The sequence below is a fragment of the Thamnophis sirtalis genome, unplaced genomic scaffold, assembly GCF_051295495.1.
Source record: "Thamnophis sirtalis isolate CommonGarterSnake01/CBP01778 unplaced genomic scaffold, rThaSir2_p1.2 scaffold_4, whole genome shotgun sequence".
Classification (NCBI taxonomy): Eukaryota; Metazoa; Chordata; class Lepidosauria; order Squamata; family Natricidae; genus Thamnophis; species Thamnophis sirtalis.
This window is the reverse complement of record NW_028261384.1, coordinates 44,305,048-44,319,273: the sequence shown is the minus strand read 5'-3', so window position 1 is coordinate 44,319,273 and position 14,226 is coordinate 44,305,048. Positions and strand designations below refer to the sequence as shown.

At 39.0% G+C, this 14,226-nt stretch overlaps 1 protein-coding gene across 5 annotated transcripts in view; it reads left to right on the top strand.

Annotated features, from left to right (window-relative positions):
- Positions 1-14,226, top strand: part of TBC1D5 (TBC1 domain family member 5) — a 365,348-nt gene that overhangs the window by 293,584 nt on the left and 57,538 nt on the right. For all 5 annotated transcript variants that reach the window (XM_014051938.2, XM_014051928.2, XM_087712828.1 and 2 more), the window contains 2 exons: positions 10,124-10,209; positions 13,676-13,911. In XM_014051938.2, coding sequence (XP_013907413.1) covers positions 10,124-10,209; positions 13,676-13,911 — 322 coding nt within the window. The remainder of the gene's footprint in view (positions 1-10,123; positions 10,210-13,675; positions 13,912-14,226) is intronic.

Genomic DNA, 14,226 nt, shown 5'->3' with positions numbered 1-14,226 from the left:
ATCAAAATTCAGACACTTAGCAACTGACTCATATTTATTACACTTGTAGTGTCCTGGTGTCATATAATCATCTTTTATGATCTTCAGACAAGCAAAGTCAATGGGGAAACAAAATTTACTTAAAAACCATGTTACTAACTTAATAACTATAGTGATTTACTTAACAACTTGTGGCAAGAAATGTCATAACTTGGAGCAAAATTCACTTAACAAAAGGTTTTGCTTAGCAGCAGAAATTTTGACTCAATTGTGGTCATAAGTCGAGGATTACCTGTAACAGATGTTTTATGCTTGTAATGGAAGATACATGTGTGTTTGACAAATTGCAGTTTTTTCCCTAAGAAGACACAAAAATGTATCATTGTAAACACATATTAAAGCTTGTAATAAATATAATTGTATTTGTATTTTATATTTGTAAATTGCCCATCTCCCTTGAAGAGAGGCTCTGGCAGTGTTCAATTTAATGTAACCATAAGTAAAACAACATATAAAATTTAACATTAAAATCCATGTATATGGAATGAAATACAGTTTGGGCATCAAATATCCTTACCTTTTTAAAAGCAATTTGCAGTTGTGATCGTACTTCTAGAGAGCCATTTTTGCAATCTGAAGTCTTAATGCACAATTCATAGTTAATGTTTTCTTGAAGAATGTCTTTAAATAGGCTCTAATAGCTGTGTATGACACATAGAACTTATTTTAATGTTAATTTTTCCAACCTCTTTCATGTGTGTGAAATGTTTGTTTTAATGCTAAACAAGCTCAAAGCATCCAATAATACATCTTAAATCTATGAAATTTAAAGCAGAAAATAATGTAGTTTTAAAATGTTCTTCAGTAGCAGGATAAATATAACTATGGATTTTATACTGAGTGCTCTGGAAATAGACAATAATAAAAAATGGTCAGGAAAAAAATTGTTACATGAAACAATGTTTTTATTTTTCTGTATTTAAAAAGACACCTATTTCTGTCCTCAAAAAAGACAGATTTCTCACATGGCTGTTTGGTTTTTAAACACGGCCATTACTGGCATACTCTGGTGCCTATAATTTAAACTGAGAATATCAAAATAACACTCAGGTGCATAAAAGTACTCCTAGACAGTATCTAGCAAATTCTATGCCTCTCTTAATTTTTTTACAGCATCAGACTTTCTTCCAAAAGTCTTCATTCCAGAAAGTACCTTTTTTAAAAAACTGCACAAAGAAAATGGAAATGTCTCAGAGAAGGGTTTATGGACTTCTCTTGTTCTCAAATACAGGAACAAAACTATTAATTTAAATTAAAGGAATGCAATTTCTAATCAAAAATTACAGAAAAATGTCCTAACAGTGAGTGCATTTCAACAATGGCAACAATTACATAAAGAGATTATACGATTTCTCCCCTTCTTTGGATTTTTCAAAAAATTAAACAGCTACCTGGGATTGTTTAATCTGGATTCCTCCACTGGGCAAGGTCCAAATGACAGTTTTTAATTCTCTATTGTATGCTTTTGTTAATGTCTGTTGATGCCAAATCAACCCTAAATTCTAAATATATTTGTATAAATTTTGAATGATTGTATCAAAATTCATTTGGTCTTGACTACTATCTTACTCATTGCAAGTAGAAAGTCTGTGATTTCAGCTGCAATATTTACAAAACACTGTTGCTTACAAAACCAAACTACTAGAAGAACAAAATCAATGTTTCTTAGAACAAAGGTAGCCTGCAGAAGTTGGATTAAAGTTAATTGCACTTGGAGTAGACGCTTTGAAGTCCGTGTGCCTTAATTTAGTGTATAATTTAAATCCCAGAAATTTCATTAGGACTTCTCCAAATTTCCTAAGTCTTGATCCAGCTCAGTGTACAGTACGTGGGGACCTATTAGGTTATGGAGGGTAAACTCCGAAATTCTCTTTTACTTAATACATGTATTCAGAATATATACTGTATATATTACATTCCATACAGGCTGCACTTCTTCAGAGTAAAAGTATGTTTCTAAAAATTACTTTGATACAGATTGATAAGATTTGAATGAATATTGTACCTTGTAAGAAATGAATAAGCGGAGTGGTTTCTTTCCCCCCTTCCCTCCAAGGTATTTTGGTTCATCACAAGCTTTAAATGGAAAATAGGCATGGCAATCACAAAAAAATAAAGCTATTAAAAACAGTTCTAACTTGAGTTGTTCAAATAAATTTAAAAAAAAACAATTAGAAACAAAAGTAATAGAAAATGAACATATTGTGTTCCTTAAATAACCAGATGTTCTTTTCTTCCTGAAGGCAGTCAAGCCTATGAATAAAAGGTTGTTTTAAGTTAACTGTGAATTTTGCAAATCTGTTTTACCCCATAGCAAATAAAATTCTAACACAGCAACAGAAGCAAAATCATTTCATCTTTGTATGTGGCTAAGGTTGTTTTAACCTTATCACTATGACAATATGAAACTCAACAGTAATACAGACTATTTCCATTTCAGAAGTTATGCAAAGAATTATCAACTACCTTTGATCAGAATGCTCATAGCACTTGTGTGAAGTATTTATCCCAAAAGAAAGTCTTATGAATCTCTGAGCAGTGATATGACTGTAGCTGAAGTAAACTAAAAGTAAAATAGTGTGATGTATGTTATTACCAGAAAGAAACTTTGATTTTTATATCCTTTTATTTTTTTTCTAAATCTATTTAGGGCAATGAATAGATTTAAGGCCATTTAATCGATCAGTTCCAGAAATGTGTAGCAGACAAAATCCTGGATAAATCATTTGGAACAAAGTTTCCATATATGTGTCAAGGATTATTCCATCCCTGTTTATATATTGATCGACCATGAACATGGTACGATCAAGTTTATCCTAGGGATCACAGAGATTAAAGATTTTCCTTTTTGGTGTCTTGATATTTTCCATCTCTTTCAAAAAAATTTATGAATATTGGCAGAGCCAGACTTTGTCTCACCCTGTGTAAAAGCTTATTGCAGGCAGGTAGGCCTTGTTTTGTAGGACAGCAGTCTCCAACTTTTCTGACTTTGTGGACCAATCTGGGGGGAAAGGGGATGGTTCTGTGTAAGTAGTAGGTGTGCATGCATGCATGTGCATTTGCACAAATGGTGGGCATATGCACCTGCTGCTTCTACAAATGGAGCTATGCGCACAAATTAAGCTATGTGGATGCTTACCTGCTGCTTCTGCTGCTTGATTCTGAATAGGCCACAGCCCAGGGGTTGGGGATCCCTGCTGTAAGAACTAGAGTCATTTCTTTCTACATATCCAGCAAAGGAGCTATCTTCCACTATCTCAGAAAATGTGCCCCACTTGCTATGAATGGACTCTTCAGGTGGGGAAAGAATGAAACCCCAAACTCTAGAGCCATGATGGTGAACTTAGGAGTCATATTTGGTGGCATGCCAGCTGTCAGCTCCGGCGTGCACCAGCCAACTGATTTTTCACATTTCTAGAGGGCCAGAGGAAGCATTTTTTTTGCCCTCAGGAAAGCCTCCAGAGGCTGGAGAGGGCAAAAATGGCCTCCCCTGCCCCTGCCCGGACGCCCTCTGGAAACTTGGGGGCAACCAGAAGCTTGGAAATTATTCATTTCCGGCTTCCATGGAGCCGAGGGAGGCCATTTTTGCCCTCCCCAGCCTTCAGGAAAGTCTCCGGAGCCTGGGAAGGGGGTCACGGGGGGGGGGGAATCGCACACACATGTGCAGTTGGGTGTGGGATTGAATGGGCGCGTACACACAATAGCTATAATACTCAGTAGTGTCTGTGGTCCTGTAAATCCAGATTGGCTGAGTATATATGCCATTATCAATTTTGGAAAAACTTCATGAACTTATTTTTGTAAAAGAATTAGACATTCCTAAACAATCAACAAGCTCTTGTGATTGCATAAACCATTCATAGGAGGGGGAGCTCAACCTAGGCCCAAGATCTATTGGTTTTGGACATGGAAACACCTGGATTTCTACCTTGCCCATGCTTTCAGATTCTACTAGTGTTGGACCTTAGATAGCTTCAAATCCATGAGCCTCAAATTATTTGATTGAGTGATAAGTTTTAGTTCCCTTTGTAAAAGGCACATTTTGATTTCTATTTTTAAAAATCCTAATAGAAGAAAAGAAGGTTCTAAAGTCTTACCACCCCAAATAGGCTGATTTCTAATATGTGTTTAGCAAGCAAAAGACCATAATTTAATTTAATTTAATTTAATTTAATAAATTTATAGGCTGCCCAATCCCAAAGGACTCCGGGCGGTTTACAGAAAAACAAACTTCAAAAAATAAAGAATTAAAAACAGAGGAAACAGTTTAAAAAGCACATCATACATCCACTCTGGTCGGGGCTGGACCTCAGTCATGAGGTCAACAGCCCCAGGCCTGTCAGAAAAGCCAGGTTTTGATAGCCTTTCGGAAGGCCATGAGATGGGTAGGGTCCAGATCTCTGGGGGTAGTTCATTCCATAGGGTCGGAGCGCCTACAGAGAAGGTCCTCCCCCAGGGAGCCGCCAGCCGACATTGTCTGGCTGATGGCACTGGAGAAGGCCCACCCTGTGCGATCTTATCAGCCGTTGGGAGGTATGCAGCAGAAGACGGTCTCGCAGATATCCGGGTCCTAGGCCATGTAGGTCTTTAAAGGTAATAACCAGCACCTTGAATCGCGTTCGGAGACCGATAGAACGCCAGTGCACCTCGCGGAGGATAGGTGTAACGTGGGTGTATCTTGGTACACCCAGTATCGCTCGCGCGGCTGCATTCTGAACTAATTGTAGTCTCCGAACACTTTTCAGGAGCAGCCCCATGTAGAGCGCATTACAGTAGTTAAGTCTTGAGGTGATGAGGGCGTGAGTGACTGTTTGAAGTGCCTCCCGATCCAAATAGGGCCGCAACTGGTGCACCAGGCGAACTTGGGCAAAGGCCTCCCTGGTCACAGCCGACAGGTGATGTTCTAATGTCAGCTGCAGATCCAGGAGGACTCCCAAGTTGCGGGCCCTCTCTGAGGGGTGTAAATTTTCACCCCCCCCCCAGGCTTAGGGATGGACTATCTGGGCGGTCCTTGGGGGGCAGCATCCAGAGCCACTCGGTCTTGTCAGGATTGAGTGCAAGTTTGTTCACTCCCATCCAGACCCTGACAGCTTCCAGGCTCTAGCACATCACTTCCACCGCTACGCTGAGCTGGCATGGGGTGGAAAGATACAGCTGTGTATCATCCGCATATTGATGGTATTTGATCCCGTACCGACGAATGATCTCACCCAGTGGCTTCATGTAGATATTGAATAGGAGGGGGGACAAGACTGAGCCCTGCGGCACCCCATATTTAAGGGGCCTAGGGGTCGACCTTTGTTCTCCAACCAACACTGACTGCGACCTGTCGGAGAGGTAAGAGGAGAACCACCGTAAAACGGTGCCTCCCACTCCTACCTCTTCCAGCCGTCTCAGAAGGATACCATGGTCGATGTTATCAAAGGCCGCTGAGAGGTCAAGGAGCACCAGGATAGAGGAATGTCCTCTATCCCTGGCCCGCCAGAGATCATCGGTCAGCGCGACCAAAGCGGTTTTGGTGCAGTATCCAGGCCTGAAACCAGACTGAAAGGAGTCTAGATAATTTGCTTCATTCATCGTCCATCGGAGTTGAAGGGCCACCACCTTCTCAACAACCTTCCCCAAAAAAGGAAAATTGGAGACCGGACGATAGTTCCTAAAAATAGCTGGGTCCAGAGAAGGCCTCTTGAGGAGGAGTCTTACCACCGCTTCCTTCAAAAGTTGCAGGAAATATCCCTCCTGCAAAGAAATGTTCGTGATCATCTGGAGCCAGCCTCGTGTTACTTCCCTGCTGGTCGAGACCAGCCAGGAGGGACACGGGTCCAGTAAGCAGGTGGAGGCACTCATCGCTCCCATGGCCTTGTCCACTTCCTCAGGGGTGACAAGCTGGAACTCATTCCAGGGAATCTGATCAAGACCCTCCCTTGGCATCTCCGCTGGTACTGTCCAAGTGGAGTCAAGGTCTGCCCGAATCTGAGTGATTTTGTCCGACAGAAACTGAGTGAACTCCTCAGCCCTTCCCTGTAAGGGTTCCCCCGCATCCTCCCCCTTCAGGAGGGAGCGGGTTATCCTAAACAGGGTGGCTGGGCGGGATTCTGCGGACGCAATAAGAGCGGGAAAATGTGCACATTTTGCTGCCCATATCGCCACTAAATAAGTCCTAATGAAGGCTCTTAGTAGTGTTTGGTCGGATTCAGAGTTGTTAGCTCTCCAGTGTCGCTCTAGGCATCTCTTTCATCTCCCGGAGTTCCTTGGTAAACCCAGGTGCCCTCCTGGATCCACTGCCGCGGAGAGGCCACAAAGGCGCAATCCGATCCATCGCCCCAGTCACCGCTGTATTCCAGGCGGCGACCAGGGACTCTATCGGATTGTGGGCAAGGGAGTCAGGTATCTCTCCAAGCTCCTTCTGAAATCCCAGCGGGTCCATCAGGCACCTGGGGCGGAACCATTTAATCGGCTCCACCTCCCTGCAGTGGGGGAGTAGCTTCCGAAAGTCAAGCCTCAGCAGGGAGTGATCTGACCATGACAAGGGCAAGATCTCTATTCCCCTTAGTTCAAGATCATGTCTCCACTGCCCCGAGAGAAATACGAGGTCGAGCGTGTGTCCCGCTCTATGAGTCGGACCCTGAATTACCTGGGTCAAGTCCATGGTTGTCATGGAAGCCATGAACTCCTGAGCCCCATCAGAGCGTTCGCCTAGAGATGGCAGGTTGAAGTCCCCCAGTACTATCAGTCTGGGGAACTCAACCGCCAATCCGGCTACTGACTCTAGGAGCGCAGGCAGGGCTGTTGCGAAGCAGCTGGGAGGTAGGTACGTCAGAAACAAGCCCACTTGAACCCCTATGTCCAAATTCAAGAGAAGAGACTCACACCCCACAATCTCTGGAGCAGGGATCCTGCGAGGAGCTAATGACCCTTGGATAATAGCTGCCACTCCCCCACCCCTTTACTGGTGTCGTGGTTGGTGGAGCACTGGAACCTTTCTGGGCACATTTCTGAGAGGGGGACTCCTTCCTCATGGCCCAGCCAGGTTTCAGTAATACATGCCAGGTCTGTCCCCTCGTCAAGTATTAAGTCCCGGACGAAGGGAGCTTTATGGATCACAGACCTGGCATTTAGCAGCAACAACCTGAGACCAGAGCCCTGACTTCTCTTGCCACCAGGTCCTTGAGTTGAGCTTGCAGGGCCGGAACAAGGGACCACTGTGACGTAGCGAGCCCTCCTTCCCTGGTAATGGCTAGCCCTGTAGCTCCCGTCATGCCTGCCCCTCCCGGTTGTAACCGAAATGCTCCAACCCGCCCCCATCCCCGTAGACCCTTCCCCCTCTCCCATGGCCCCCATTCTTCCCAGCAGGTGCCACACATCATTCATTCTAGGACGAGAGGCGAGTCTGGGCTCCCCTCCACTTCTGCTTATGCGCTCAGTGGAGGGGGCACCAGGCTGCGCTCTCGGTCCTCTCATATATGCCACAAACACTCTCTCAAGCATAATGATATTTGGGGATTATCTTGGGAGACAGAGAGAAGAAGTGCAGCCAAGGGAATGGTCAGATAAAAAGAATCTTAACCTTCAGCATGGATATGGATGGGGCAAATAGTTCGGAAGAAACCTCCCATAGTTTCTTGGCATCGGGGGGGAAATGTGCTTTTAGGCTTGCAAGATTCTTTGTATGGTTCCAAACAATATTTTGAGTTGGGTTGTATTGTTTTTTGTTATTCATTCCTCTATCTATATATTACTGGAGCTCTTTTTGTTGTGACCTTGATCTGGGCAAAACAGTGTATCATAGAGCAATAATTTTTGAACTATGGTATCTCAAATGGGTTTACAGAATGTGTTTCAAATCCAGGATCCATGACTCTTGAAGGAATGAAATGTGGGGGAAATTGTGGCAATGCAACTGGGCGGCTGCTGTGGTCATGAGGACTCTTCATTTCAACATTCTATGACAGTTTCCCATCTAGTCTCACTTCCTTATCCTGCAACATCCACTTATCTGCACATTTTGATATTGGGAAGGGAAGGGAAAGGAAAGGAGAAAAAAAGGAAGGAAGAAAAAAAGGAAGAAAGTAATGGGAAAAAAGCATCCTTACTTACTCCTCCTAGCCCTTGCCAACCCTGCCCTTTTTCACTCCAACTTTCAGCTCCTTCCCACAAGCAAAGTAAATGGGAAAGCTGGTAAGAATTAAAGAAGGAAAGGAAAGGAAACGAAAGGAAGGAAGGAAAATTTATGATGTTTCCTCAACTTCTCAGAAGGAAAATTTTTGTCCACCTAATAGTCATTTTGCTTGTCTATTTTAGTAAGGAAATGTGTCAGAAATGATGGCCGAATAGGTCATGGGTTGTCTAGTAATTATTAAAGCTGCAAGAAATGACCTGTTTATTACACCTTCCCTACAGTAAAATACAAAACTCTAGCTACATGAATGAAAAATTTCCCTCATATGAAAGTTTAGCAGATTATTTTTTTAATCTTAATAATAGGGTGATGATATTCTATCACCATAACAAATGGTTGTTTCAAAATATCTACAATATTTTAATCATTTGAGACACTTTATATTTAAAGATTATACTCAGTTAAATATAGTGCTCTGTATAAAATAACTTAGTGGGTGAAATGTTTCATTAGTCACAATTATTTTTACAAATATAATTTAAATAATAATGAACATCACACATTACATGTAGCTATTGTTTGTTCATTTTTAATTTAATCCACAAGTCACATTATTATCCTTGGTAGAAGAGAAGGAAGTCAAACTTCAAAGTAGGAAATTTTAGTACTTAATAATTATAGGCCTTCATAGTTTAAGGACTATTACATTATAGTTTATGTTGTGTTCTTGTTTATGTACAACTGATAAATAGGCTGCTGGTGTATAATTTCAACATTGACTTTTTTGCTATGTGTTATTATTTTATTCTAGAATTTATTGAGCATTTTTAATTGTACTGGTCTTTGCCTGTATTAAATATTTGTCTGACTGACAGACAAACTAGGAAATCAGAACTCTCATGTTCCATTCAATCCTATTTTAAGAACTCTGCTGTCTTGCCTTACCTCTATTATCGGAATAACCAGAAAATGAAAATAAATCAAAATGTGCACCCAAGATTGGGAGGAATTCTGCCTAATTAAAAAGTGGTAAATACCCCATATAGAAATATCAGAAATCCCTAACTCTCAGCACTTGAAAAAAAGACAAATTAAGGGACATCTAGGAATGATCAAATAGTATCCTGAAAATGATCTCAGTATGCCCCTCCAAGTTCAGTCCAACTTCGATATCAATCAAGAAGGACCAGTTTTAAAAATAGCATTTATTTTCTTTTTCCATCCTTCATCTGATTCCCTAATTGATGTTTGTAGACTTAGAAAAAATATTTCTATATCTTTTTGTCCTAAAAACTTGTCACTGGAACCTTTGAATATTTTCTGTGTTGATTATTAATCGAAACTATTTATTTTTAGAAATGGATTAAATCTGAAGATTCTTGGATACATTTACAATAATGATTATCTTCAAGAATAGATCTTAAAAGGTCTTATTCCCTCTTCCTGAAACCTTACCAAATAAAATGGTGGACTATAATCATACTGATTATATTAACATTTTAATAATCATTATTTAAATCCCATTACAGCAAACTAAAATTCAATATTATTAATGATTCAACTGAATGATTTGGAGGAATAAAAAATGATGTGTGTGTGTATACAAATATGTTTATATATAGCATTTTTGTTTATGCTTAATGTTTCATCTTGAATGTTTTGATAAGTGGAGAAAAAGGTTGGATGCACCATCTAGTGGTAGTGCTAGTGGTTTGTTAAATTTTGTTAAGATAGATACACTGCAATTTGGGATTGAATAATTATGTTTAATGCATATATTTAAAAGTCAGTTCTTTTAATTTAAATCTTTTTGGATGGAAATATGTTGGTCACATTTTAAAATGTTTTAATTATGCACTCTGACAATTCTCTCTCTCTCCTCTCCCTCTCTCTCTCTCTCTCTCTCTCTCTCTCTCTCTCTCTCTCTCTCTTTCTTTCTTTCTTTCTTTCTTTCTTTCTCTTTAGAGAAATCCCAGACCTATAGCTCACCAATTCCAGCAGAATTTGGATTACTACAAAGCACGTGGAGCTGACTTAATGAATAAAACTCGGTAATCATGCTTTGTATGTTATCTGTAAAGGTGCTTTGTCAATAATTCCGATATATATTTCAAATATATATTTATGTATATTAGGAGCCAGTAACACCAAAAATAGTAGCTAATTATTCAGTGATGATAAGAAAATATTAGAATCATTTTCTCAATCTTAGAAAACTGAGTTGACACAAGAAAGACTTTGCCTATTGTCACACTTATATTGCTCTAAAACCTAATCAAGTAGACTTGATAGAGATTATTCCACCTTATGTGCCACAGCCAATTGTAAAGAGCATTCAAATTAACATGGAAAATTCTTCTTCAGTTATTTGAGACTCAAGGGATTATACCGGTTATTGAACGTCTATAGTGATACTTAGAATTTGGGCTATAAGAAAATACTTAGTTCCTACAATTTTAAGACTGCTGTTATTTGCATAGTTGATTTCTCCTCTCCCCCTCCCCACCCCAGTTATTCTATTACTTCACATATAATTAAATCATGTCTTTCCTTAGCTGTCAACAACCACAAATTCTACAAGGCAAGATTCAAGGACATAATTCTTCAGCAAGTTATTGCTTTGGTATCTAGAAAGATTAGATGGTGCAACTATAAAGATGACTTGCTTTGGACAAATTTTGTCACATTACTCAATTATAGCTACCATTTTTAGTTATTGTTGAAATAGGTCTTTATCACCTGAAATTGGAGCATCTAACTCACTAGAAATCCATTCTACTATGAGAAAAAATAAAAGAGAAACCAATTAAGTGTTACAAATCCATGTGGATCACATTTCCATTATTTTGATTTCCAAGAATTTGTGCAGATTTTTAAAAATAATTGACAGTATTATAGCAGTTTTTCTTTTCCAATGCTCATATGCAAAAAGAGATGTCCTTGAATCAACTTTATAAAACAAAACAGTTCATTTACACACACTGTAGAAGCTGAATCATTGCACATCTTTGTTTTAAAAATATCTCATTGATATTCAAGGTCAATTATTCTTATGATTAACAAAATTGTTTTCTCCATGTATTGCATTCATGTATCCTTGACATTCATTTAAACAATACTTTGTTTTTAAATATTTTTCGTAATGACCATAAGGTAACCAACCTTCTTTTTTTTTAATCAGTGTTTTAATATCTTTCCATCTTTTAACCATGATGCTAAAGAAACGAATTCTGACTCCTGTATTATAGTCTTAATCATCTTACATTTATGTTTCAGAGCATTCAAAACTAGCATAAAGATAGAATTTCATTAGTTAAAGTATATCATGGACCATGTTAAATTTATAACAGCAATTTAGGATGGTTGCTATTTATGTCAAGGGCATTGGAAGTTAAGAGTATGTACGTACCCAAAAAAATTAATGAACCACCAAAATTATTGTACAAGAGAAAGGGGGTCATTATGAACAAATTACCTCTAATTGTAATGATGTACAGTCAGCTTATAAAACAATGTGAATACTTTCCCATAGCATCTTCTTTTTTAGGAGGAAGAGAGAGATTGAGAGACCTGAAGATAGTTTTAGAGCATAAACTGGAGACAGGCAATGTGAACCTTTGCAGATATTATTGTTAATGGCAACAACAAGAGATATTGAAAGCAATTTTTCTGGGTTTGGGTTATAGAAAACCTATTATTATCTGCTTTTAACAGTATGGTCCCTAGATCATTACTTTGGGGGATAAAGGAAGGAAGTGGACAGGGTCTTCAACGTTGTCAGTAGAACCATCGTTCAGTTAAATCCTTGCCCTTCCTGGTTGGTGAAAGCCTCCAGGACAATGACTAGCAGGTGGGTACAAGTAGTAATTAACTTCTCACTGCAGGTAGATTTCAGAGCATTTTAAGAAGTCCTAGTTCACCCTCTCCTTAAAAAAAATAATCATTCGATCTCACCTTTATGGATAGTTATCCTGGATTAGGAATTTCTGTGTTCAGTCACTTAAGCCCTGTGTTCAGTCACTTAAGCCCTAGTCATCTCACATTTGAACTTCTGCATTCACTTTATATGGGCTACCCTTGAAGAGCATTTTGAAGCTTTGACTGGTGCAGAGTGTAGTTTTAGGATCCTTAAGAGTGGCCATGGTGCATCATTGCTCTGTAAAATGCTCTGGTTACCGGTTTGCTCAAATGTGTAATTCAAGGTGTTGATTATTACTGTTAAAGTCCTGCATACTTGAAGAACTCTTCACCCTCATGGGACTGGCCTGTCCCACCTGCACTAGCAGAAGGGGCATACTGCAGATGTAGTCAGTCAAGGAATTTCAGTAAGATCACATAAAGTGTTAGTACCACTTTATAATGCTGTGGTAAGAGCACATTTGGAATATCATCCAGTTGGTTACCACAATATAAAAAAGATGTTGAGACTATCTTAGAAAGAGTGCAGAGAAGAGCAACAAAGATGATTAGGGGACTGGAGGCTAAAACATATGAATAAAAGTTGCAGAAATTGGGTATGTCTAGTTTAATGAAAAGAAAGACCACAAGTGATATGATAGCTGTGTTTTAATATCTAAGGGGCTGCCTCAAAGAAGAAGAGGTCAATATATTCTCTAAAGCACAAGAAACAATGGATGGAAAGTAATCAATGAAAGAACCAATCTATAACTAAGGAAAAATTTCCCAACAGTGAGAATAATAATTAAATAGTGTAATGATTTGCTTCCAGAAGCTGTGGGTGCTCCATCATTGGAGGTTTTTTATAAGATATTGGACAACCATTTGTCTGAAATGGTATAGGATTTTCTACTTGAGCAGGGGGTTGAATTAGAAGACCTTCAAGGATCCTTTCCAACTCTTACTCTTTTATTTTTCCCTATTAAACATCTTACCTCCTGAAATGAGATTGGCTCACACCCTTCTGACCTTTAGCAAGAGCCTTAAAATTTGGTTCTGCTCAATGGCTTGGACCCCAACAGGGGAGAATCACACTGGAAGTGGTTGATTAATTAATATGCAATCCAAAGTTTCCCCCCTCCCCAAAGATATGGCTCCCTCTTTCCCATCTTGTAATTATGATTTTACTTTGATTGTATTTTCATTTTGTTCCCAATTTGAAATATTTATCTCTGATGGTTTTAATGTTTGCATTCTGTAAGCTGTTCAGAATCACTTTGAAACAAGATGGACAGCAAATTGGGTGAGTGAGTGATCTTGGTTATAAAATATTCCCAAGACAGACAAGTTTATTTTTTCCAGTAAATAAAACTGTTACTGTGGAACAAAGTTCAATGTGACTTTCAAAGGCTCCAGAAAATGAAAATCTACCTCCCTAAAAATAACTAGTGTTACAAGTAGAATAATACTGCATTATAATTTCTAGAATCATTATAATATTTTCTTCAGGTGAGGGAGTGTCCTTAGTTAGAACAAATTCATTTTGAAATTTTCTGATTAGTTCAGTAGTGTGAATTAAACATGATATCAGCAGTTTCTTTTCTTTTTTTTCTTTTTCAGTGTCAATGCAAAGGTTGCTCCTCTGAACATGAATAAGGTTTCTAGTAGCTTATTGAATTTTGGTCGCAAGCTGATTTCCCCAGCAATGACTTCTGGCAGTGCATCTCTTCTAGTTCCAGGTAGCAGTGGCAATGTTTCTTCTGTTGTCATGCCCACAAGGATCACAGTAGAACTCCCTTCATCTCAGCAGCAAAGAATGATGAAATCTGAAAGTGTGCCAGTTCAGTTAAGCAAAGGTAAAAATATGCCATTCCTGTTTTTGAAAATCAAATTCTATGATAAACCAAGATGAAGAACTTTCAGCATAATATAGGATGGTGATATGAAATCTGCATAGCAATAAACATTACTCATCTTCACTTGCTACCATGTCCTATCTGTTAGATATGTATTCATTTCATAAATCGGGGGCATCCAGCAAATTTCCTTCCAAAACTTATTTTTTAAAATATTGCTTGATAATTGAAAATATGAAATGAGAATCAGTTTGCTACAAGCCAAATGACAGTGTTAAACAGAATTTTTATTTTATATTTTGTGAACATACTTGA